The following is a 26685-nucleotide window of genomic DNA, read 5'->3' as shown; positions in this document are numbered from 1 at the left end:
ATTAATGCTATCCATTAATGTTATAGATCAACATTTGTGTCTCTGTTTATTTCCTGTAATGAATTACATCTGTGATAAAGCTTATATACAAAGCAGATGTCATCAAACAGAATTATGAGAAAATAATAATGGTTTCCAAACAGGTTTCCCAAACTCTCTACCTATCTGCTATAGCTTAGACAAATACAAACAGGAACTTTGTTGAGCTCTGAGCGAACAACATCTGAACAATATCCCACAGTATTTTAAAAGCGAACTGCAGTATGACTTAGCTTTATAGCAATCCTCTAATTTCCATCTAACTTCCACAGAGGGTCAGTGTTTTGAAAATTTGACTTGTTTTTCAGCCAGTTTCCAGATTTATGAGCAATTATTCTCAGAGGACATAAATGTTTGAGATGAAACAGCTTCCCGATATTACAGAAAAGAAACAGACGCTTTCATCAAGGTGTCCACATGGCCATAACTCAGAGACAGAGGAACGCCACCCCCTCTCTAATGGATTAGGGTTTGGCACAGTGCCGTGTGACAAGATGAGAGCTGACAGACCAGTGCAATAGATTTCCCCTTCGCCCCTGACTGCCATCACACACAGCAAACCGGTCAAACACTGCCATCATGTGTCCTGAGAGGAGCGGGCATTTCTGCCCAAAGCAAAGGTGTCAATATCATTTTCAGACATGATACAACAGATACTGAAATCATGCATGAACCCTCTTAAAAACAAAGGTTCTTTATTGGCTTCCATGAAGAATCTTTAACATCGATGGAAACTTTCCACTGCACAAAAGGTTCTTTATTGTTGAAAATAAAGATTAGATTATTGAAAAAAAATGGTTCTTTTAAAAATGGGGTGAAAACCTGCTTAATTTTTAAGAGTAAACCAATGACATTAAAACCACAAAAATAATCATTTAAGCTTTTTAAATAACCCCAGCAGACTAGAAAGACCAGGTAAAGGTCAAAATCAATTTAATCCTCAATGATGAGATTGGTTTTGTTGGAAAATGCATGAAAATCTCATATTCTATTCAAGGGGACCCAAATGAAGAGAACCCAAAGTGACAGACAATGATCGACCCCCGCCTCCCATCCATCCATCCTCTCCCCAGAGCAACGGAGTGTGATTCACTCCCAACGAAAGAGCCAAATCCCCCACTACATGCACTCCACGGCTGCCAACACACACACCGCGGGAGACGCGGCACAGAAACAACCACCTGTTGATCCTGCATCTCCATCAGATGCATCACTTTGCAAGCCTGTGAAATCTCTTTTAGAGGTTTTCGAAACACTTCCCAAATTCACCTTAAACCTAAAACAAAATGCCTCTGCAAGATTTCATCCTAATCGAACCCTTTGAGTTCAGTTCCTCATGCACTTTTTGCAAAGCAGGACTCTTACCTCACATCTGCAGCGGTCGCAATTCTCTCTCTGCATTAGTGATGTCCAAAATAATCGGCTGCAACTCCGAAAAGCTCTCTACCTCTTGGAGGTGAACACAACAACTGAGCAGAACAAAGATGGGAGGGAGGCAAAGAGACCGACAGATATAGAAGCAGCTGGAGGAACGTTAATGCAGTCAATCAGCACAGCAACATGTGGTTATGAAGCTCAGAGGAGCTGTGGCAGAAACACAGGAGCTGGAAGCTGGAAGCGAGAGCTTGTCCTGTGCAACAGATTAACAGGAACCCCACCACCCCCCGCCAACGCTCAATTCTCCCTTCAGCATCTGTACCACCCACCTACCCGCTCCCCCACCTCTCTGTCTCTCCGTAATCAGTGACGAGAGCCCATTCATGTATCCTATTTGATAGCCAGGGGTACCACGGGCTGAAATGCAACACCATGCATGGGGGAAACGAGGGGAGGGCGAGAGATCATAGATCACGCGAAGGATTCAGCCTGCAGATTGACAGTTTTGGTTGCGTTTCCTTTTCTGTCTTTGTCCGTCCCTCCATCATTCATGTTTTCCCTCCAGTGACTACTAAGCTCACTATCTTGATTTCAATATGATAGGGATTTCTGAATGCATTTCATGGCCATGGCGTGTGTGATTAATCTGCTTTTACAGAGGATGTAACCATGACAATCAATATGGAGCCTCCAGGGCTTCTTTTTTTTTTAAATGACAACAGGTTGTTTGGAGAGAGTGCGTGTGTTTAGTGATGTGTGCCGCCTTGGCTTAAATCTCAGCTTCTGTTTCTCAATTAAATTAACATGTGCTATTTACTGTCTCTCTTGCCCGCTCTCTGAATGTCTCTTATCTCATCTGCTGAGATTTACTGAGGGCTGCAGTGGTCGTTGATTATTTCATCTGCAATAAAGAAGAAAATAAAATACAGTGACAAAAATACAGTGGATGTAAGTCATAAATATCAGCTACATGATAATCTTTTTAAATAATAAAGACTCTTTGAACACATGCATGTGATTCTCAATTATGTTGAATTTCCTCTTATGAAAAAGCAAGCACAAATAAACAAAATCCTATAGCTTGTGGTGCAAAAATGTATTTGAGACAAATATAAGATTGCATGTAATAGAAAAATGACCCCAAACATCTTAATAAATCATTACTAACACTGAGGTATCAGGTTGAAACATCATTACTCTTCTTGGGTTTATGAGAACTGACAATATTCAAGATTTCTACCTGATAACGTGGATGAATCTCTTTGTTGTATTCCTCATTTGAAAAAAGCATCAAATGTAAAGTATATGGCTCCTTAATAGTACAAAATAGGGTATTTTGATAGCTTTGATAGTATATGTATACTATAAGTCAGAAGATTTTAAATATTTAAATGGAAATCACTTTATCATTATGCTTGCGCAGTAACCACAATTTAACTGTGGCATTTCTAATAAGACCATAGTAACCACTGACAAAACCTGCATGGCTCCTTATTACCATGGTTACATCAACTATGGTTTCCTATATGATGGTAACAAAGGTATTAGTCAAGAAATGTGAAGCCAAAACACATTGTTTATGATTTTGCTCCCTATATCTACATCTACTATTTCTTCCAAAAATAAACAGTTACTACAGGTGTTACAGTGTTATAATAGGGATTTTACATCATTTTAAAGTTAAAGATGGGCTATTATATTCAGGGGAGATTGGGCAAGTTTTAACACTTTTTTAGAAAATCAATTTCTGTAATAATTTCCATATGAATATACTGGAATTAAAAAAAAAAAATCAATTTTAATTTGAACTATGTTAAAACATTACAAAAGAAACATAAAAATACAAAAACAAAATAAACAGATAATTAATATATATATATATATATATATATATATATATATATATATATATATATATATATGAGGAAATGCGGTTGGACTTGCATAGGCCTTTGTGGCGCCAAACAGTAAAGTCAGTTGAAAATGGTATTTGTCGTGATATTTGTCCACAAATTGCTTTTTAGAAAAATCAACTAACTTATTTTAATATTTAAAACTGGTTCACAGATACTTACACATGAAATTGTTTGTAATGAATAGTAAACTGGAACTGGCTATCAGGTGCTGACTTCCGGCCGGACAGCGTTCTATGCGCGCGCTGTCAGTTTGCGCGTTCTCGTGAAGCTGAGTCGAGTGAAGTGGACATCCCATTTGAAGACTTATCAAGACCGTTTAATAGTTCATATATCTGCGACAGAAGTCATGTCAACCGATTCGTGGGCTCTAGCTGTGGACGAACAAGAGTCTACAGCCAAGCCTGTGAGTGAAAATGTGATTTTAATTGTGATGTAACTTGTGTTGGATTAGCGCACTAGCGGCGGTGAGTCAGAGTTTGGCTGCGTCTCAAATCCACGTGAGCTACCTACCTAGATGGCATTTCTGAATGTCACATGCGCGTTCCAACGTCCAAACACGGTTTTGACCATCAAAATGCTTTCTAACTAGGTTTTGAGACACGGCCTGTATGAGATTTTAAATCTAGATCAGTTTTAGTGACTAAAGTTTGACTTTGAACCACTTAAGTTAACTGTGAAGTTAGTCTACATAACTTTTATCTAACTGTCGTGTGATAAAATAAGCCTGTGCTGTTTGAAAGCTAGTGAGTGTTTGTGTAATTTACATTACGTATCTTTTATGGCTAGCACTTAAACTAGCATCTAACGTTACTTGGGTTAAATAATTGACTGTTGTTTAATCAATTTAAGACGTTAATAATGACAAATGCTTAATTTGTGAATGTTCGTTATTGGATATTGGCAGAGCATTTATATTTTCTAAAACTGTAAATTCTGTTGTTTGAAAACAGATTAAGAACTCGCGGATAATCGAAGGGGGAGATGCAGCACATCAGACTAATGGTAGTAACGTTTTGCATTATTATATTGCAATAAAACAATAGTTCACACAGAAATTAATATTTATGCAGTTCCAAACCTGTTTGACTTCTGCTGAACACAAGAGAACCTTTGAAAAGGTGTTCATCAAACAAAATTAATATTATCTGGTTCTTGATAGAAGAAACAATCAGTCTTTCACTCAAAAGTTCCCTTTTTTAATTCCTCTTAGGAACAAAAAAAGACATGCAGGTTTGGAATGATTTGTGTGTGTGTGTGTGTGTGTGTGTGTGTGTGTGTGTGTGTGTGTGTGTGTGTACACTATTAAAGATGTGTAAGATAACTGTTAACAATAATTGCATTAAAAGATTTCTTTGCATTTTCTTATGTGCCATTTATTTTTCCCTCCTGTAGATGATGGTGACAAATCTGACGAAGAGGAAAAAGGTTCATTTTTAAACTGCTACAGTCAACATAAAATTAAAATTGAGCCAATTTATTTGCTTAATACACATTTAGTGCTATTATGAGCCATTTATTTGCTTAATACACATTTAGTGCTATTATGAATTATTCGGACATTAAAAAAAGTGTGTGGTTGCATCTTAAAGCATTTATTAAAATGACACCCAAGCTTTATGGATTGACAGTGAAAACACGTCAGAGTAAGCTTGCTCCTTTCCTAATATACTATTTTAGAGGACAAAGCCACACAGTCTCTCCTTAATAAGCTGATCAGAAGCAATGTGGTCAACAACACAAATCAAGTGGAGGTTCTTCAGAGAGACCCAAACTCACCACTGTATTCAGTCAAGACCTTCGAGGAGCTGAGACTGTGAGTACTTCATATGAGTGTTAAAGCAATGACATCTGAGGGGAAAAAAACTGAATTTACACTACAGTTTGAAGTCTTTTTTTATTTATTTAGAAAGGATATATTAAATTAACCAAAAGTGAAAGAAAAGATGTTTACATTGTAACCAAAAAAAAGCTATTTTAAATAAAAGCTGTTCTTATGAACTTTCAATTCATCAAATAATCCTGAGAAAAAATATATAACATTTCCACAAAATATTGAGCAGCACAGCTTTTTTCAACATAAGAAATGTTTCTTGAGCAGCAAATCATCATATTAGAATGATTTCTGAAGGATCATGTGATTATTTTAAATTGTAATATTTCACAATATTAATTTTTTTTTTTTTTACTGTATTTTTATCAAATAAATGCAGCCTTGGTGAACATTAGAGCCAAACTTTTGAATGGTAGCATTCATAACAATTACTGCTAAATGTCTTAAGAATATTTAGAGAAAAAATGAATTAAGACCATGCACTATATTTAGAAGCTTCAACACCTCTCAGGTGGCTCGCATGTGTCAATTAATTTGTTTTAATTTGTGTAACTCAGGAAACCTCAGTTGCTCAAAGGCGTCTATGAAATGGGCTTCAACAGACCTTCTAAAATCCAAGAGAATGCCCTTCCCATGATGCTTGCCGAACCGTAAGTCCACGTATTTTATAAATTTGATTTTAGTTGAATACAGATGTCTTATTGAGGGTTTGGAGTGAAAATTATATATATTATATAAAATATTCACACACACACTGTTATCAGCACCTTGTACATCAAAATATATTCTTATTATGGAACCTGCCAAAAAAAAAAAAAAAAAAAAAATATATATATATATACATTCACACACACAATTGGAACTAACTGGTTTTTATTTGACTAAAAGAACAGTGACGCACAAATTGGATATTTGATGCACAATATTTGACCATTATAATATTTATGTGAAATCTCTGAGTATGAGTGTGAAGTAAGTTTCATATAACACGTCATATGAACAGACTGTTTCCTTCACTCACAGACCTCAGAATCTGATCGCTCAGTCTCAGTCTGGCACTGGTAAAACAGCCGCCTTCGTGCTGGCCATGCTCAGTCATGTGGACCCAGGCTTAAAATGGCCGCAGGTGAGTTTGAAAACAGATTCACTCGAATGTTCCCTTTCATTCTGACTTAAAGGGATAGTACACCCAAAAATGAAAATTCTGTCATCATTTACTCACCCTCATGTCGTTCCACACCCATAATAAAAGCTTAAATCTGTTCATCATATAAAGTGATGAGTTTCATCAGAAAATCTGGGCTAAACTGCATATGGATTAATTAAATTTTTTTATATGGATTAATTTTACAATCTCTTTGTGAACACTTTGAAGCATCAAAGTGGTAGTTGTGTAAACTGTCAGTAGAGGGACAGAAATCTCTCAGATTTCATCAAAAATATCTCTTCATTTGTGTTCTGAAGATCGACATGATGGTGAGTAAATGATGTCAGAATTTTCATTTTTGGGTGAACTAACCCTTTTAAGGCAAGACACTACAGGCAGAAACCATTGTTTCTTCAGACACTGGTCAATTTTGAGATTTTAGGCCATTTTGCTTCCATAACTTGTCTTTTTTCAGACTACTGGAAAGAAAACATCTGAAATACACATTTAAGTGTTAATTTTATGACACTTTGTCTGTATCTGTAGGTTTCAATTACAATACATATTTTTAAAGGCCATTTTTTCATGTACTCAGACAGAAGTCTCCACTTCAGTAGCACTTACAGTACATACACCAAACTTTCCAGTTTTATTCCTATCAATTTTCTGAAGGTTTTTACAGTGGGGTTGGTTCATATATAATTTGCCTGATTTATAAAACATTTTATTAAAAAAAAAAGGTTAATATTTTTTTTTCATGGTGCACATAAGGAAACTAAATCTGCAAAATATCTTCTTGCATAAACTCATAAAAGTCATAAGGGCGAGTTTTCATTTCAGCATGAACTATAACGGAAATGTTGATAATACTGTGTCTTTCTTCCAGTGTCTGTGCATTTCTCCCACATATGAGCTCGCTCTGCAGACGGGTAAAGTCATTGCGCAAATGGGCAAGTTTTATCCTGAAGTTAAACTGGCATATGCTGTTCGAGGACATAAAAGTAAGTGACTTAAATGAAGCCTCAGAAGCCTCTTGTGTAAACCAAATCTAAATGAGTGATGACTGCTGTGCTTCTGTCAGTGGAGCGTGGCGTTAAGATCAAGGAGCAGATCGTCATCGGCACACCTGGGACAGTTCTGGACTGGTGCGTTAAGCTGAAGCTCATCGACCCGAAAAAGATCAAAGTGTTTGTTCTGGACGAGGCTGATGTCATGATCGCCACACAGGGACACCAAGACCAGAGCATCCGCATTCAGAGGTGAACTTTCCCTAGTGTTTGGAGAACTGGCTTTGAAACCTTGCAGGCAAATACACAAAACCATGATCTATAATGCTGATTACATGATCTATAATGAACACTTTTTTTGTGTGTCTGGATCTGATTAATTTATTATTATTATTATTATTATTATTATTATTATTATTAAAACATTAAAAATGCATTTCATACAATGACTTGATAACACCTTTTCAAAGATGTGCATGATTTTCAGATTTTATATTTTTTTGAAAGTGTTTTTTCTTTGTTACAATGCTGAAATTCTTGAAAGAACTTTGCTTAATTAAAGTTTAAAAATAATAATTCTTTATTATTAATATTAAATAGTAATAATAAAGAATTATTTTTAAACTTTATTACTTAATTAGGTAGAGGCATTTTTCTTTTAAAGGCACAATATGTAAGATTTTTAGATTAAAGGGGACCTATAATGCCCTTTTCACAAACTGTAATATAAGTCTCTGGTGTCCCCAGAATGTGTCTGTGAAGTTTCAGCTCAAAATACCCCACATATCATTTATTAAAGCTTGTCAAATTTGCCTATATTTGGGTGTGAGCAAAAACACGCCGTTTTTGTGTGTGTCCCTTTAAATGCAAATGAGCTGCTGCTCCCGGCCCCCTTTCCAGAAGAGGGCGGAGCTTTAACAGCTCGTGCTTCGTTTGCTCAACAACAACAAAGCTGGAGAATCTCACGCAGTCAAAATGACTATTGTCAGTAACGGTGTTCAGCCTTACATTGTTCAAACCGGAGTCGGACACTGACTGATCCTTCAGATATACTGGCTTTTTGGACTTTTAAAACTAACTTAAAAAGCAAAGAAGTGGTAACAAGGTTTAGCATGAGATTGAGTATAAAAGGTTTCTATTTCCTGTCTCTTACAGAATGCTGCCCAAAGGCTGTCAGATGTTACTTTTCTCTGCCACCTTTGAGGACTCTGTGTGGAAGTTTGCTGAGCGGGTCGTGCCGGATCCCAACATCATCAAGCTTAAACGAGAAGAGGAGACCCTGGACACTATCAAGCAGTACTATGTGCTCTGCAACAGCAAGGAGGACAAGTTCAACGCGCTCTGTAACATCTACGGAGCCATCACTATAGCACAAGCTATGATCTTCTGTCATGTGAGTCTTTTTGCCTCTGGTTGATATTTCTGTGTTTTGTTATTTCTTTCACTCAATCATCTCATGTTATCATCTTTTCTCAGACTCGAAAAACAGCCAACTGGCTTGCCGGCCAGCTGTCTAAAGAGGGCCACCAGGTGGCGCTCCTCAGTGGGGAAATGGTGGTTGAGCAGAGAGCAGCTGTTATTGAACGTTTCAGAGATGGCAAGGAGAAAGTTCTCATCACTACTAATGTCTGTGCAAGAGGCAAGTACACTACCAAATATACATCTAATCAGATGCAAAGCTGTATTTTTACATCCTTGATAGAATATGCTATTTTAACCAAAAGATGAGTTAGTTGTATATAACTCATCTATGTGGAAATTCTGCCATCTTCACATAATCAAGCTATCCTTCCACAGGTATTGATGTTGAGCAAGTGTCAGTGGTGATCAACTTTGACCTTCCACTGGACAAAGATGGCAATCCAGACAACGAAACGTACCTCCACCGGATCGGTAGGACTGGACGCTTTGGCAAGAGAGGACTCGCTGTCAACATGGTGGACAGTCAGCGCAGCATGGAGATTCTCAAGACATACGAGAGGCATTTTAGTAAGTCTCTCCATTAGTTTATCTCTTAAAAAATCAGCCAGTAATTATTTTATATTTAATTAAATGCAAAAATGAGTAATTCTAAAATGAATTAAAATATATATTTTGTCGATTAATCGCATCTAACATAAAAAGTCTGTAAATATATATATATATATATATATATATATATATATATATATATATATATATATTTTATATATATATATATAATACACACACACACACAAACTTTTATGTTAGATGTGACCAATCGATTTGATAGCACTATATATATTATATATTCATATACAGACAAACCAAAAATTATTCAGACATTTTTTATTTATTTTTACTAGTGGGTGCAGGACACTATAGTTCATTTATGTAAGTGAGGATAGCAAAATCAAGTAAACTGACATATTATACCCAAAAATTCTTCATACAAATTTAAATCAGTGTTCTTGTAGTATCAAGATACTATTATAGTGTTTTTTTTAATCTTTTGAATACGTTTTTATTTTTATATTTTCCGTTTTCGTTTTTATTTTAGTTAGTTTTAGTAATCTTGTTGTGTTTTTGTCATTTTTAAGTTTATTTAGTTATTTTAGTTTTAGCTATTTTAGTACATCACGTTAAACTAAATGAAATTTTATTTCAATGAACGTTTTATTCTATTTTAAGTAACAAAACTGTTTTTTATCATTTCAGTTCTAGTTTTAGTTAACTCTAATAACCCTGATTTAAATGCATAAATGTTATAAATAATTAGTATATATTGTATATGTAATGCACATTTTAATTTTTATTTAATTATGTAATGAATAGTAATGTATATAAATTACAAAATAATGAATCATTCTAAAATTAGTATTTAATATTATATTTATCTTATAATTCAATATAATAGTTTTATATAAGTATTATATTGTTTTATTTATTTATTTGTTTTTCCCAACAGATAAGAAAATTTTGAGGCTGGACACAGATGACCTTGACGAAATTGAAAAAATCGCCAACTGAAGTGATGAAGAGCGAAATCCACATTATTTTCATAGAAATCAGTTCTGCTGTTACCTTATGATGTTTACATCAATTATCGACGCATATTTAAAAGAATGCGCTTTAACTCGACAAGCTTAATGCCAAATAGTTTTGATTCTAACCTTATGGTTATTCCAGGACCTTTTGAATCAGTTTGCGTTTGACAGAGTGTGATTTGATTTAGAAGTGAATTGAAATACTAATTCCTACATTTAACCTTGTTTACTGGAGAGTTTAACATAGGCATTTTGTCTGTTATCTACTTGACTAAAAAAGCATATCTTGAATAGTGTTGCACTCTGAAGTAAGTCGACTACCTTTTGGTCTTACGTGTGAATAGAATCATAACAGACTTCAGTATTTATTCTATCACAGTATCTGAGAAGATAAAAGTCAGTAAGGAAGAGAATCTCTGATAAATATAGTTAACCATTGGGATTTCATAAATTCAGCATGCCTAGAAATTCGCACCAAATTATAAAGCGCACAAATGACACAGTCCCTTAAGACCAACTCGAAACACTAACATTCCTCAAGAGCACTTTAGAATAAATAGACTTTTTTTTTTATGAGAAGTGTGTAAAAACACAATAAAGTATTATTGTGATATATAATGATGCCATTGTACTTGAACTGCAAAAACATTCAAGCTTTTGGAAGAAGAAAGTTTGTTTTGTTCTGTTCAAACAGACCAAATATTAGTTTGAGTTTTTATGCAGCTTTTTATGAGTTTTGATTATTTGAACATTTGCTAGCATGTTCTGTTCTGTTGCAGGAAATGCAGCACTTTTACAAAGTACTACTGAAGAATGATTGTTTTGTAGCTATATTGTTAGGAATGGCTGCTCTACTCTTGTTTGCGAAAAGCAAAATTATTTTAGTTTGTTTACATTTTTGCTGCTCAAAGTAATGCACTTTGTTTGACTGAAACCCATTTGCGATTGCATTTAGCATTTCAGGGTTTTTTTGTACATTAGCTGCATTTAGGGTTTTATAGTTGTTTCCTCTATATTCTTATAATAATAAAACTACCAGATGGCTCATTTCTGTGTGGTGTTATCAGTAATTTTCACTTCTTTGCAAGCATTAAAAGCACCACGTGTCATACTCTTCGCATGGATTCATACTTTTTTCCTCCATACTTTTTTTTTGTTTGTTTTAACATGTGACATCTATTTTAACATCTATTGTGCAGTTTGTCAGAATTATTCATTGTCATTATTTTGCATAAAGACAAAAACTTTATTTTAATTTGTGGTAATCAGAATATATGGGGAAAATGTCTAATCATCAAGATATCAATTCAAAAAGTCTTAATGGTCCCAGAAATAAGTTTAATTTTCGCTAAGCAACATATAAAATCTTTTTACCTATAATATATATTCTTTAGTGCTGTCAAATTGATTACTCATCTAACATAAACGTTTGTTTACATATGTGTGTGTGTGTGTGTGTGTGTATAAATATATATATATATATATATATATATATATAATGTGTGTGCACTGCACTCACACATATATATAAATATAATAATATATATATACACATATATTATGTAAACAAACTTTTATGTTAGATGAGATTAATCAATTTGACAGCACTAATAATCTTTTATCTAGATATTTGTAATATCTAATTTTTCCCTGTCGACTTTGACATGAATATGACCCAAAGTTCTATACAGATTTTTTTTAGTCATATATAAACATTTTACCATCAAATCATGTATTTAATCATGAGGAATGTGATTAATAATTTGAAATGGTTTCAGACAGCAAATCAAAATATTGTCTTTGTATTATAAGTGTCCATAAAAAGTTGCACTACATTAATGTTCAAGTTAAATCCATGTGGCTGTCATCTTGGGAAATGCATAAAACCGATTTGTTTAGGACACCACACTGAGCCAAGGTCATTGTAAGGTTTGTAAAAGTCCTGCGTGGTACATCCATAGTCTCAATCATACAATTGTCAAACCTCTCCCCGAATTCAGCCTCTGCGGCTGATAGCACCGCCTGGAGCTGGTCTGTTGGCCGGAAATGGCACTTGACTCTCTGACCACATGGAGTTCTGATAGCAAGCAGCAGGCCTGATTCCTCTGGAGGAGTTAGACCTGTCTCACTTCCTGTCCCCTCTGACATCACATCCGTTCGGGCCTTTGTGTAGACACGTGAAGAGTGTTGACATATCCTATGGTTGCTGTCACCTTGACTGAACTTACAGCTGGAAGTTTTTTTCTCTATGGATGGCAGAACCCTGTATTTGTTGAGTGAGACGGGCTCATCCGGGGGTCTGTCAAAGATTTCAGTCAGTATATCTGTACTTGGTTGACTGCTGCGTCTCAGAATGGCTCGGGATCGAAGGGACTGGTTTAACCTGTCATTAGCCTTGGCAGCTGGAGGCTGGGGGGAAAGAGACGAAGGCTGAGGAGGTGTTTCCACACTCGAAGTGTGAGCCATCATGGGTCTGCTGCGCCCCTTAGAAGACTTGGGCCTGGTCACATGCATCCTGTCTCCTGAGGACATTGAATTCTGATTAGATAGACGGACAGATAGATAGACAGGCCGACTGATAGAGAGAAAGATGGATAGACACACAGATAGATACACTGATAGATAGACATACTGATAGATAGATAGATAGATAGATAGATAGATAGATAGATAGATAGATGATAGCTAGACAGACAGACAGACAGACAGATAGATAGATAGATAGATAGATAGATAGACAGATAGATATACAGACAGACAGACAGATAGATAGATAGATAGATAGATAGATAGATAGATAGATAGATAGATAGATAGATAGATAGATTGATTGATTGACCAACTAGCTTGCAAATAACTTTAAATTTAGGGTTCTGTTTATAGGTTAAAGTTGATCAAATATTCGTTATAATAATCGTTATATTGTAAAATATAAAAGATGTGTCGTACCTTTATTATCTTATTTGCTTCTTTCAGTCGTTGTTGAAGAGATCTGGTGAGGAGGCATTTTCACCTCAGTCGCTAGTGTTGCCGACGCTCTGGCGTCTCCGTGGCAACGCTTCCTAAGCGGAAGTGCTATAATGAGCGTTTTGGTAAACAATTACCTATTATTGGAACAACTTTTTTTATTCACTGGAAGGAAATAAAATATACTGCATAATATTTACCCAACTGGCTCCCAGACTGATACTTTTTCCAACTTATATGTATTCTGTGAACATTTATTTTATCAATGCAATCAGAAACATTCTATTTGGTACAATTTAGGCTGTTATCCATCTCCTAAAAATGTGATTTACTTTTCTCTGAAATACATATTTCCTTAATTCTCTGGCAGCAACCATGCTGTTGAACTTTTTTTTATTCAGAAGAACAGCCTAGATTAGAAGTCATCCTTTATCAGATTTCTCATACTGCAAAATAACTTAAACTTATAAATAATAATACAAACAAATTTCTTAAGCATTACTGCTAGGACTTAGTGGTATGGCGATATATATGTGGACATGATATAAAGTGTGAATTGATTAAACTTTTTCTTGTTTATATATCTTTCTTACTGATAGAGGTATCCTTTGTTTATCCGTTTTTCACCTTTTCATTTAATGATTTTTTTTTTTTTCTTTTCAATCTAGTGCAGTTTCATTTTTGCAATAGAGCTGTTTTTTCCACAGCAGCAAATGAAACTCAATGAAATGACTCAAATGTAAAGCATATAGTCATTTCATTGAGTTTCATTTGCTGCTGTGGAAAAAAAACAGCTCTATTCATATCATTACTCATGAAAAGTATCTTATGTATCTTGGTGCAAATTTTACTATAGAGACATTTACTTTTACTAAACACATTAAAGCAATTTAAGGGCCGTGATTGCAGTTTAAAAAGTGTGAATGAGTTCAACAATGATTGCATCTGAATTTTGGCATTACAGTCCCAGAATGATTAAATATCTATGCTGGTAAACTAAGGTTTGTAAATCACAAATGTATTTTAAGTTGTTTTGGATGGAAGCATGTGCTAAATAAGAAAAATAACCTAAAAATGTACACTGAATGTCATAATTCGTACTGTATTGCTTATTAAGAGGTGTGCTGTTTGTCAAACTGTAAATGAAATTGTAAATGTAAGTATTGCATGTCATCTTCCCTAAAAGTTAAAATAAAAAAAGCTTAAATGTTGGTTTGCTTTAAATGTGAGATATAATAAAAGAACAGCCAGGACAAAAACACAGATTTCTTTATATTTAATTATTGCATTACATATTTTATCTTTACATCTACAACATTTCCCCCTTTGTAGTTTCAGCAAAGCTGCAGATGTAATACACACATTCAACATGAATTCAAGTGAAATAAAATGATCACCAATAAGATAATTAACATTCAAGGAAAAAGGAAATGACCTATATGTTCAAATACACAGCACTTTAAATTAAAATATATATCATAAACATCCTTTAAATAAACATCATGGCTTTATATTGTTCCCTAAGCTCAAATACTGTATATTAAAATACACCCAACATTTAAAGCCCACTCGGCCAACAAGGTTGTGTAGTTTATAGGTAAAATGAGCAGATCCCTGCATAAAATGCATTAAATCTGCATATTGCAGCATGTCCCTTCAGCAAAACAAATAAATGAATATTTTTAAACAGCCAGACATTCAAAAAAGTCTATGTTTGTAGTGAATAAGTGAGTATGTGCCACAAGAACTATGTATTAATTAGTGTAAGGAACTAAATCTATCCCTCTATGGTAACTCCAGGAGGTTGTTCTTCGCATATAAGTCTTCTGTGATCTGGTATACCTCAGAGATGAGGGGCAAAGACTCTCCTAACAGAGCAACCACCTGCGTGTGATCACCTGCATTCATCACATCAAAGAACGTGTTTCGCCCTGGAAGTGCACAGAACGCCACGCCGACAGCTTTACGGATGAGCCAGGGGTGGTGATGAGCCAGAGACTCATTGTAGGCATCCGAACACATGACTGAGGTCTTGCTGTCCTCGGAGCTTGTTCGCAGTCTCTCGAGGAAGAGCTCCAGCCAGCGCAGAGCCCGATGAAGCCTCAGAAGAGTCCGGCAACCGGATTCTGGGTGGTTGCCTCTTTTGGTGATGTCCACCAGGTCATTTTCCAGCTCGTACTTCACCATGGACTGGATGGTGACATAATGGGATCCGTTTTCTCCTGAAAGGAAGTTCTCTAGGATCTGGATTTTGCAGACCACATCCTTGGAGATGAAGGAAAACACGTTCCCCAAACTATTCATGAAGCTGATATGGAAAAAGAGGGATTTAGATTAATAAACTTCTAAATGCTTATTATCAGGCAATCCATATTTACACAGTTTTCACACATTTTTGTACCAGTTAATTCTTTTACTACTTTTCCAGTCATTTGTAATTATTATTACAAGATAGGTATTTTCATATCTGAGCATTAGACACTTTTCAATTGACAATATAACTCTTCTATAAATTAAGACTGATTTCTGTGAATTGTACAGGTCTTGAAATTATAATAAAAATTAAGTATAAAATAAAAATTCCTTAATATTTCGACAGTTGTGGCAACCCTTTTCAAAGTAACCATATAAGGCCATAAAGTAAAACAATAATAAAACATGTACCCACCTGACCAGCTCTTTCCATCCTGATATATAATATTTAATGTAAACCTCCTTATTCTCACTCAGACTTGATCTGAATGTTTCTAAAACCCTCTGAAGACTGAATGTATCTGCCATTTTTGCTCTTTCTTATTCAACTACCAAGAAATAAACGAAAGACAATTCGTGGACAAACGAAATCTACGAGTGATTAAAAGTTCTTATATATTGGTTAGCTTAAAAAGTATCTTATGTGTCCTTCATTGGGATCATATCACTTAGAACGCTTTTTGCTTTCCCTTTGATCCTCTCTTCCGTGATTTCCTGCGTTCTTTAAGCGACGTATGCAACATTAGACCAATCAATTACGTTTTTTCATGTCACATGACAAAAATGTCCATGTGATTGGACGTTGGGTCTTGGCCTTCTGCTGTTGTTTGGGGAATTTAACCAATAGGGTTGAAGATTACGCAACGACGTCACATTAGACGTCAATTCTTACTAGCTTTTTTGTTATGCACAAAATAGTCTTCCATGAGGGGGCGCTTGAGGGCTCAGAAAGTCGAATTCTCCATTGAGCCGCATTCAAATATCTGGAGGTTGTTTGTCTTATTGGAGACATTTATATAATGAACACTATAATCTTTTTAATATATGAACTACACAATTTTTTACCTGATAACGGAATATAAATAAGCCCTTGAAATCGGAAAGAAAATTACTTTTAAAAATCATATCCAGAAATCATAAACGACCATGATTGGTCCAACCTGACCAGCGCTGTGAAAAGTAACAGTTACCACGTGGAATGGCTGTCTTTTGTCCGTTAAGTAGTGGTCTAGATAATAATTTACTCCTGAATGATAACAGTAAAGGGCTTTAATCGCCATTGAATTGAAAATACACAGTGAAGGGTTCAAATAAAATAATTATTATTTAGAATTATAGACAACGTATGGGCCACTAAGCCACGCCCACACCAAGACCGTTGTAGATATGCTTCTCAGTTCTCTCTTGTTCTACGCTGTGGCGTCGTTATGGCTGCGGCGTGAAGTTGTTTAGCCTCTGTGCTAACGTGTTTTTGAATGATCTACTATTTGAACATTTCCACACTTATAAAGTCTTCACAGTTGGTTTACATGCCTGGAAAGTGTGCAAGTTGACTGACATGCACCCATCAAGTGTTCATATCCAGCTAATCTACAATTAGAGTTTGACTGTTAGTTTCTTGTAAACATAAAATATTAATTTCTGATCTTTTCAAAGCTGTCAAGATGCCTGATATCAAAGTCACGCCTTTAGGTAAGACGCTTGCTTAATTTTGTAGGTAACACTTCTGAAAAACGTGTATAAATAAGCCAATTTCAAACATATGATACTTAACAAATCCGATAATACATGCAAATATTATATATATTAATCAACGAGTAAATGAAATCACTTGTTGTTTTACTTCACTTGTTATTATACATTAAAATGACCTATTTTAGACTTTATATTATACCATATAATGTCATATTGTGCGTGTGTGTGTATATATATATATATATATATATATATATATAATGTGTGTGTGTGTGTATATGATTATATTATGATAATTATACATTAAAAAAACTTTTTATACATGTCATATAGGTTTTCTAATAGTATTTGTAATATATTTTGACTTATATAATGTAAATATTATAATATCATATAGGTAAATAATATTATATAAATCAGTGTAATTCTAAACCAAGTTCTTCTGAATGTGTCTATCTGTTATCTGGCAGGGGCTGGTCAGGATGTCGGCCGCAGCTGTATTCTGGTCTCCATCGGAGGCAAAAACATTATGCTTGACTGCGGGATGCACATGGGCTTCAACGATGATGTGCGTTACAACGGTTCTTGCTACATTCATACATTATGTGTATTTTAAGTATGATTCTGTAGTCTACTACACCCATAACTTTTTGTGTTTGTTTTCAGAGACGTTTCCCAGATTTTAGTTACATCACCCAAAACGGCCGCCTTACTGAGTTCTTGGACTGTGTTATTATAAGGTTTGTTTAAACTTGATTTGTATTATATGACACTTGTGTGAGTTTTCCTGCTCTCCATTGTGATTTTTCCTCCTTTATGTTCCTCTCAGTCATTTCCATCTGGATCACTGCGGTGCTCTTCCCTACATGAGCGAGATGGTGGGTTACGACGGGCCCATCTACATGACCCACCCCACAAAAGCCATCTGTCCCATCCTGCTGGAGGACTTCAGAAAGATCACAGTCGACAAAAAGGGAGAGACCAACTTCTTCACTTCACAGATGATCAAAGACTGTATGAAGAAAGTTGTGCCACTCAACCTCCACCAAACAGTTCAGGTAAAGCTTGTTGTCTAAAATAATAAATGTAAACTATGAATTAATTTAATTCATTTGAGTAATTTAATATGTATTTTTCATTGTAAAATGTCCCTATTGAAAATAGTTAAACTAAAATGTTATTTAAGCTTCGAAGGATTGTGTTTATGTTGCTAATGGATTTTTATTTTTTATTTTTTTTGGTCCATCAAGGTAGATGAAGAGCTTGAGATCAAAGCGTACTATGCAGGTCATGTGCTGGGAGCCGCCATGTTTCAAATCAAAGTTGGCTTGGAGTCTGTCGTCTACACAGTGAGTGTCACATTACCTATTACATACTCTCAATTTTATGATGTTCCAGCTATTGACTTAATTTGCTAATTATATATAAATCAATTTGGATAGGGTGATTACAACATGACACCAGACAGACATTTGGGGTGAGTAAAAGCTCATATTTTATGTAACTCTTCAAGTATAAGTCATGTTTAAAGGGATAGTTCACCCAAAAAAACGTATCATTTACTCACACTCATGTTGTTTCAAACCCGTAAGACTTTTGTTTATCTTCGGAACACAAATGAAGATCTTATTAATGATATCTGAGCAATTTCTGTCCCTCCATTGACAGACTACGCAACTACCACATTGACACTTCAAAAAAAGTTCATAAAGAGATTGTAAAACTAATCCATATGAATCAAGCAGTTTAGTCCAAATTTTCTGAAGAGACTCGATCGCTTTATATGATGAACAGATTGAACGTAGGCTTTTATTCACATATAAACATTCATCAGCGAACATAAACAGAAGCTCAACCGAACTTGCTTGCCGCGCGAAAACAAACCACATTGGTTGGTGCGGAAGCTCAAATGTGCTGCGTAACACGAGAATGAACCTCATTGGTTCTCGTACATCAAGCAAACATGCTTGAGCTTCCGTTTACCACAACTGATGTGTGAGTTGATGAATGTTTATATGTGAATAAAAGCCTAAATTCAATCTGTTCATCATATAAAGCGATCGAGTCTCCTCAGAAAATTTGGACTAAACCGCTCAATTCATATGGATTAGTTTTACGATCTCTTTATGAACTTTTTGAAGCGTCAAAGTGGTAGTTGCGTAGACTGTCAATGGAGGGACAGAAAGCTCTCAGATCTTATTAAAAATATCTTAATTAGTGTTCTGAAGATTAATGAAGGTCTTACGGGTTTGGAACAACATGAGGGGCGAGTAAATGATGACGGAATTTTAATTTTTTGGCTGAACTAACCCTTTAAATTCTCTGACTTTATATACCCAGAGCTGCTTGGATTGACAAATGCCGGCCAGATATTTTGATATCAGAATCCACGTATGCCACCACGATCAGAGACTCCAAACGCTGCAGGGAAAGAGATTTCCTGAAGAAAGTTCATGAAACAGTGGAAAGAGGAGGCAAGGTAAGACAAGACAAGAGCTGAATGATCCATTTTGTAATGTCAGTTCAGTCATACGCTCTCAGACATGTGTGTTTAAGTTCTGCTCATTTTGGTGTCTCTGTTTTAGGTTTTGATTCCAGTGTTTGCTCTGGGAAGAGCACAGGAACTCTGTATTTTGTTGGAAACATTCTGGTGAGCTTGTAAAATTGCTGCTGCTCAGCTTTTATTTTTTACCTTTTTGAACATGTTTAAGGCATGATATATTCTGTAAGGATGCTTCTGGAAACTGTATGTTGGCACAGAACAATGTCTAATTGCTTGTTGTTCACTTTAACAGGGAGAGAATGAATCTAAAAGCACCCATTTATTTCTCCACCGGGCTGACGGAGAAAGCCAATCACTACTACAAACTCTTCATCACCTGGACCAATCAGAAGATCCGCAAGACCTTTGTACAAAGAAACATGTTTGAGTTCAAGCACATCAAAGCCTTTGATCGCACATATGCTGATAACCCTGGACCAATGGTATATATAACTATTTTGCATAATCAATTATGATTAATCTCATTAAATGATACATATAGAAACCTTGTAGAATATTAATTAATATTCTGTTTTTAATTATTCTATTATTAATATTCTAAAATTAATGTCTTATTTCTTTAAACCTGATCATTGATATACGTTGATAATTTATGTACTATTCTTGGATTTATTATTATAAGTACATGATATTATGCAAAAGCAGCCAGAAACTTTGATATCTGTTCCATCAGGTTGTGTTCGCCACCCCTGGAATGTTGCATGCTGGGCAGTCTTTACAGATATTCAAGAAATGGGCTGGGAATGAAAAGAACATGGTAAGAAACCTTATGAAATGGCAGAAGATGTTACTGCAAAACACTTAATTACCACATCAGCTCATTCAATGCCCATTCCAGCTCATATTGTTCATCGAAAGAGAAAATATATGACTTAAATGTATTTATTTCTCAGGTGATCATGCCAGGATACTGTGTGCAAGGCACTGTGGGACACAAGATTCTGAATGGACAGAAGAAACTGGAGATAGAGGGAAGAGCAACGGTAATTACTGCTGCAAACACAGATTTGAATTGACCTTCACTAGATGGCATCAGAGAACACTGAACTATAGTCTGTAGTTTATTTTGTCCACCGTTTCCCATAATTTTCATAAAAATTGGCCATTTTTACCTTTTTTGACCAAACCAGAAGTTTATTCTTATGTAAAACTTCTATATTTCACATCTGAATCTCTGTATTTAAGTCTCATGTAGGGTTCTCCTAGACGGTTACTTGTCAAAACAATGCCCAAGTCACTTGAGTACTCATGGTTTATGTTAACATTAAAAAAACATTAAAAAATTGTTTGTGTCAACAAGTGTTTATTAATTGACAGCCCAGTATTTGCAAGAATTACGTCTCTTACATGTAAAAACATTAAAATAACGGGTTTCATTTGTATTTATCATGTAATTTGACATGCAATATTAAAACCTTAACATCCATGTCTTTGACACTGAGCAATATGTGCATTTATATTAATAACATACATTTTAACAGTTAGCCTAGGGGTATTATACAACATTAGCCTCCTCATATAACATTTTAGAGGTCTTCAAAAAAAAAACGATAATGGATCTGTGCTTACTTCACTTAGATCTTCACTCAACCGGTTCAAAATAGTTTATAACAGAATAAGACATACTCTCTTTGGTCGCAGTCATGGCTCGGTTTGGGTAAAAAAAACAAAAAACAAGTGCGTCGACATTGCACGCTTGAGTACTCGATGGCTTCCAGCAGTGATGAATAGTGGTTGAAATATTCGACTAACCAACTAGTCTATGCAAGCCCTCATCTCATATACTGTATGGTGTGTGTTTAGTTGGACGTGAAGCTGCAGGTGGAGTACATGTCCTTCAGCGCTCACGCCGACGCCAAAGGCATCATGCAGTTGATCCGCATGGCAGAACCCAGGAACATGCTGCTGGTGCACGGAGAGGCCAAGAAAATGGAGTTCCTCAAAGACAAGATTGAACAGGAGTTCAGTAAGTCTACAATAACTCTGTTCTGTGTTTATTCAAGGGAACTTCAAGGGTGAAAAATGGTACAAATTATCTCGAAAATTATCACTTTTATAGGTTCTTTTTCAAGGTTTGTTAAATATTCTCTTTGTGCTGATGTAAACAGCTTTTGTTTTACATTGCAGGTATCAGTTGCTATATGCCAGCCAACGGAGAGACGACGACCATAGTGACAAACCCCAGCGTCCCCGTGGACATCTCGCTCAACCTGCTGAAGAGAGAGATGGCTCTTGGAGGTGATCATTGACACGTATACCACTGACTGCTTTATTTGACCTGTTTACGGATACACCATCATGACCTTTCTGTCCTGTGGTTATGAGGTCTTGTAGTTCTGCTATACACACACACACACACACACACACACACATATATATATATATATATATATATATATATATATATATATATATATTAGTATATAAGTAAGTAATGAAACTTTATGTGGTCTTGTAGTTCTGCTATACACATATATATATATATATATATATATATATATATATATATATGTATATGTATGTATGTATGTATGTATGTAAGTAATGAAACTTTCTCACAGGTCCATTGCCTGATGCTAAAAGACCTCGCACCATGCACGGGACATTAATAATGAAGGACAATGTAAGTCACCATGGCTCTTTAGGTTGGTTTTCATAATTTATTTGACTGATATGAGGTTTTGGATGTCAATAACTCCCTCTTCTCTGAATATATGTGTGTGTGTGTAGAGTCTGCGGCTGGTTTCTCCAGAGCAGGCTCTCAAAGAGTTGGGCCTCAGTGAACATCAGCTGCGCTTCACCTGCCGCGTGCAGCTGCACGACCCCCACAGTGACACCGACACACTCGGCCGCATCTACACACACCTCAAGAGGTCAGCGAACTATACCACACGTACACTTTTCTTTTGCTAAATTAATGCAGCAAATCATGCCCCCCTCACCCATATGCAACAGGGTTATTATCGTTAAATAAAACTAAGACTATTAAAAACATCTTTGTAAATTGAAATAAAGTAAAATATAAATATTAGATTAGATATTAAATATTAGATTAAAATAAATTAAACCTAAATAGTAATATAAAAAATATAAATAAAACTATAATAAAATATGCATAAAACTAAAGTAACACTAGTAAGTAAATTATGTAATGAGGAATTGTGAAACCTTCAGATCAATTCAATCTTGAAGGTCAGGTTTTTCCAAATATGCAGTTGGTGTGGGATGTGTTGTACTCGGATTAAGTACTTAGAGGTTAGGTGTGAGTTTTTACTGTAGAGTACATTGTTGAGTCATTCGTGATGTGATTTTTAAAAAAAAAAGAGAGAGATGAATGTAAACGGGCTCTAGACTGCAGCTAAATTGGTCGAAAATGCAACAAAACAATACGGAAATGGTTTTAATCATCTTGCATCCATATGTGGTTTCTTTAGATTTCTTGTTGACAGTAAAACGAACAAGGGACACAGCATGAGTTGAGATGTCTGATTCATGAACAAATGACTCTTCCGAACTGTTTCTTTTTAATGAGTCAGTCAAAAAGATTCACAAAACAACCTCAAACTTGTTTGAATCAGACTCGCCCAGTCAGTGAATCGTTCAATGCTGTTGCTGAGTTCACAGCTCAACTCCCTCACTGAAAGGGTTAGTTCAAAAATGAAAATTCTGTCATTAATTACTCACCCTCATGTCGTTCCACACCCGTAAGACCTTCGTTCATCTTCAGAACACAAATTAAGATATTTTTGATAAAATCCGATGGCTCATTGAGGCCTCCATTGCCAGAAAGATAATTAACACTTTCAGATCCCCAGAAAGCTACTGAAGACATATTTAAAACAGTTCATGTGACTACAGTGGTTCAACCTTAATGTTATGAAGCGACAAGAATACTTTTTGTGCGCCAAAAAAACAAAATAACGACTTTATTCAACAATATCTAATGAGCTTTGAAGCTTTATGAATCTTTTGTTTCGAATCAGTGGTTCGGAGCATGTATCAAACTGCCAAAGTCACGTGATTTCAGTAAACAAGGCTTTGTTTTGTCATAAGTGTTTCGAAATTTCAGTGGTTCACCACTGGGGGGCGTGACTTTGGCAGTTTGATACATGCTCCAAACCACTGATTTGAAACAAAAGATTCGTAAAGTCTATAAGCTTCATGAAGCAGTGTTTTGAAATCGTCCATCACTAGATATCGATGAATAAAGTCGTTATTTAGTTTTTTTGGCACACAAAAAATATTCTCGTCGCTTCGTAACATTAAGGTTGAACCACTATAGTCACATGAACTGTTTTAAATATGTCTTTAGTAGCTTTCTGGGGATCTGAAAGTGTTCATTATCTTGCTGGCAATGCAGGCCTCACTGAGCCATCGGATTTTATCAAAGATATCTTAATTTGTGTTCTGAAGATGAACAAAGGTCTTACGGGTGTGGAACGACATGAGGGTGAGAAATTAATGACAGAAATTTCATTTTTGGGCGAACTAACCCTTGAACAAGTTATTTTTTCAGTTATGCCCAATTCAAACCAAACTGGGAACCATTTTAGGTTTCTTGAGACTTGTTCATGTGACAACGTTTAATTAAAAAAAAAAATTCTAATGTTTCTTAAAAGCTAAAGAAGCAATCCGCTCAATAAAATGTTGAGTGACTATATATATTGTCAACTATAAAAACAGTAACACAGTGTCTTTTTACACCAAGCTTTGTTGACAGAGGCTATTTACACTAACTCTGCCCACCAATTGTCAGATTGAACCATAAAATTAGAAAGTATCAGTATCAGTGGCGTGGAGAGTAAGATGGGTGGCGTTAGCTTTTGACACTACAAACCCGAGTTTGAATTTGAATTTTGAAATTTTCCCAAACTTATTCTTCTCCCTTTTCCCATTGCGTATCTGCTCGGAGAGGAGTTCATTTTAAATAAAAATTAAGAAAATATTCAAAATGTTGAAATAAATTGCCTGACTGGTATAGGATTATGGGAATAAAGTGTTTAATGTGTAGGGTTAGTGGTAGGTATAGGGGTGGGCTTTGTAATAACATGTAATAAACCCAATAAGGCGGCACCCATTTATGATTTTAATAAATGTGTTCATATACACTAAATATGTTGTTATTATTAATGCACTGTTTTATAATATTCTACAATAAACTGAGGTTCAAATAGTATGTGCCTCTATTTGCACTAAGTATAAATATTATCTAACAACTCACACTTTACACTCAGTGCAAAGAAATTACTGCTATTTTTACTTAAAGAAAATACTTTCTGTTTCTATTTACACTGAGTATAAATAGAATTTAACGCTATTTTCACTTAGTGTAAAGAAAAAAACATTTTGTTTGTATTTACACTCGTGCAGATACAGGTGAGTCATTTCACCCAAACACTTTCCCTCAGTAAACAACGTTGTTACCTCTCAAGCCACAGTGCAAAATGTCAGTCTGTGTGGGCAAATACTGTATGAGGGTCATGCTTTCCTAAAGGTTTCATTAGATGTCAAGTCTGTCTTTTTCATTCTCTTTCAGTGTATTAAAAAGTTACAGTATCCAGCACGTCCCAGACGGCACCGTCATCGTGGAATCCATCGTTATTAAAGTGACGTCCTCGGCCGAGGAGCCCAACCTCAAAGTCATTCTGCTTTCTTGGAGCTATCAGGTGAACAAACATCTATTGAACTAAATCTCCGCTGATGCCCTTCGTAATTTAATACGGGTTAAATTGTGTTCAACTTTAACCACTGTTTTTTAAAGGTGAGTGTTTGTATTTTTGGAAAACTTCACTTGTTTTCTCTGCGTGTGGTCAGACAGTTGGTCTAGTGGAATTTACAGCATCTCTCAGCCCACAAGGGAAAATTTTTGCCCTTATGTTTCCAAAAAAACATGGGCTGGGTATCGCCAGTTAGTTTATGACACAAACATCACGATAAATGTCACCATCCATTATGCTGCAGTGCATCACAATTGGATTGCAATTTAAAACGGCTACAAATGCTCGAGAGAAAGTGAATTTGAGGTGTCATCTTCTCATGTGGTTCGCTTCACTTTCTCCGATATTGCGACTTATAGAAACACCTCCGACCATGCTAAGAAATGCACCTATTTAGACCTTTTTTTTTTTTTTTATTAATTGGATTTTATTCGACATTAAATTGAACAAAAGTGATATTAAAGACATTTACGATGTTTAAACGGATTTGTTTCAGTGCTGCTGCTTTTTTTTTTTTTTTTTTAATTTCTATTCATCAAAGAATCCTGGAAAAACTGTACCACAGTTTCCATAAAAATATGAAGCAGCACAACTGTTTTTAACATTGATAATAATAATAGTTTCATGAGAAGCAAATCAGCATATTATAATGATTTCTGAAGGATCATGTGACGATGTAATGAAGCTGAAAATTCAGCTTTGATCACAGGAATAAATTACATTGTCTACTATATTAAAATAAAAAATGGTTATAAATATTTTCACAATATTAGTTTTACTGTATTTTTGATTAAATAAATGCAGCCTTGGTGAACATTATAAGAGATTTCTTTTAAAAATCCAAACCTTTGAACACATAGTAATATACCATACTGGTTAAGATATTGAATGACTTGACTCTTATTCTACTTTACATACTGTTATTCGTACAAAAATTGTTTTTTGTTAGAGAATTATTTAGGTTTTATATGTTAGGTTTTGAATTATGCCCTTTTTAAACTGTTTGTCACAGTGTTTTAATCTTTGTCTTCCTCAGGATGAAGAATTGGGCAGTTTCTTGTCGACGTTGCTGAAGAAAGGTCTGCCTTCCTGACTGCTGATACTAATGTGAAGTTTGTCTTTGGTTAAAAAAACAATAAAGAATTTTTTTAAGTAAAATTCAGAA

The 26685-nt window shown here is 35.2% G+C and overlaps 5 protein-coding genes across 6 annotated transcripts in view; 2 read left to right on the top strand and 3 right to left on the bottom strand.

The window, feature by feature from the left end:
* The window catches only part of vwa5b1 (von Willebrand factor A domain containing 5B1), a 48100-nt gene extending 46410 nt beyond the window's left edge, over positions 1–1690 (bottom strand). For both annotated transcript variants that reach the window (XM_051880889.1, XM_051880891.1), the window contains exon 1: positions 1405–1690. The gene's annotated coding sequence lies outside the window, so the exon portion shown is untranslated. The remainder of the gene's footprint in view (positions 1–1404) is intronic.
* A 1834-nt stretch (positions 1691–3524) lies between these two features.
* ddx19a (DEAD-box helicase 19a) lies at positions 3525–11372 on the top strand. The gene is made up of 12 exons (XM_051880432.1): positions 3525–3735; positions 4283–4334; positions 4725–4757; positions 5010–5145; positions 5721–5813; positions 6187–6289; positions 7197–7311; positions 7392–7569; positions 8473–8710; positions 8794–8956; positions 9115–9306; positions 10247–11372. Exons 1-12 carry the CDS (start codon positions 3679–3681, stop codon positions 10306–10308), a joined length of 1422 nt encoding a protein of 473 aa, XP_051736392.1. The 5' UTR covers positions 3525–3678; the 3' UTR covers positions 10309–11372.
* A 132-nt stretch (positions 11373–11504) lies between these two features.
* ubxn10 (UBX domain protein 10) lies at positions 11505–14420 on the bottom strand. Its single transcript, XM_051880433.1, has 2 exons — positions 13275–14420; positions 11505–12847 (listed from the first exon to the last, which is right to left on the bottom strand). The coding sequence occupies exon 2, from the start codon at positions 12837–12839 to the stop codon at positions 12168–12170; it is 672 nt and encodes a 223-aa protein (XP_051736393.1). The 5' UTR covers positions 12840–12847; positions 13275–14420; the 3' UTR covers positions 11505–12167.
* Positions 14421–14553: 133 nt separating this feature from the next.
* Positions 14554–16271, bottom strand: cptp (ceramide-1-phosphate transfer protein). Its single transcript, XM_051880434.1, has 2 exons — positions 15961–16271; positions 14554–15600 (listed from the first exon to the last, which is right to left on the bottom strand). The coding sequence occupies exons 1-2, from the start codon at positions 16071–16073 to the stop codon at positions 15078–15080; spliced, it is 636 nt and encodes a 211-aa protein (XP_051736394.1). The 5' UTR covers positions 16074–16271; the 3' UTR covers positions 14554–15077.
* Positions 16272–16942: 671 nt separating this feature from the next.
* Positions 16943–26685, top strand: ints11 (integrator complex subunit 11). Its single transcript, XM_051880468.1, has 17 exons — positions 16943–17237; positions 17711–17808; positions 17907–17980; positions 18070–18298; positions 18491–18589; positions 18683–18717; positions 19581–19719; positions 19826–19890; positions 20036–20225; positions 20477–20560; positions 20697–20786; positions 21607–21769; positions 21931–22041; positions 22365–22426; positions 22534–22676; positions 25340–25469; positions 26557–26685. Exons 1-17 carry the CDS (start codon positions 17210–17212, stop codon positions 26611–26613), a joined length of 1797 nt encoding a protein of 598 aa, XP_051736428.1. The 5' UTR covers positions 16943–17209; the 3' UTR covers positions 26614–26685.

Source organism: Ctenopharyngodon idella, chromosome 22, assembly GCF_019924925.1.
Source record: "Ctenopharyngodon idella isolate HZGC_01 chromosome 22, HZGC01, whole genome shotgun sequence".
Lineage (NCBI taxonomy): Eukaryota > Metazoa > Chordata > Actinopteri > Cypriniformes > Xenocyprididae > Ctenopharyngodon > Ctenopharyngodon idella.
This window is presented reverse-complemented; position numbering and strand designations above follow the sequence as displayed.

Bases quoted from the DNA above. Each gene is read 5' to 3' on its own strand.
- ddx19a (XM_051880432.1), top strand. From the start codon at position 3,679: ATGTCAACCGATTCGTGGGCTCTAGCTGTGGACGAACAAGAGTCTACA. The intron at 5,814-6,186 runs GTAAGTCCACGT...CTTCACTCACAG, and splicing joins CCCATGATGCTTGCCGAACC to ACCTCAGAATCTGATCGCTC. The intron at 8,711-8,793 runs GTGAGTCTTTTT...ATCTTTTCTCAG, and splicing joins AAGCTATGATCTTCTGTCAT to ACTCGAAAAACAGCCAACTG.
- ubxn10 (XM_051880433.1), bottom strand. From the start codon at position 12,839: ATGCATGTGACCAGGCCCAAGTCTTCTAAGGGGCGCAGCAGACCCATG.
- cptp (XM_051880434.1), bottom strand. From the start codon at position 16,073: ATGGCAGATACATTCAGTCTTCAGAGGGTTTTAGAAACATTCAGATCA. The intron at 15,601-15,960 runs GTGGGTACATGT...TTTCCATATCAG, and splicing joins GGATGGAAAGAGCTGGTCAG to CTTCATGAATAGTTTGGGGA.
- ints11 (XM_051880468.1), top strand. From the start codon at position 17,210: ATGCCTGATATCAAAGTCACGCCTTTAG. The intron at 20,787-21,606 runs GTAATTACTGCT...GTGTGTGTTTAG, and splicing joins AGATAGAGGGAAGAGCAACG to TTGGACGTGAAGCTGCAGGT. The intron at 22,677-25,339 runs GTCAGCGAACTA...ATTCTCTTTCAG, and splicing joins ATCTACACACACCTCAAGAG to TGTATTAAAAAGTTACAGTA.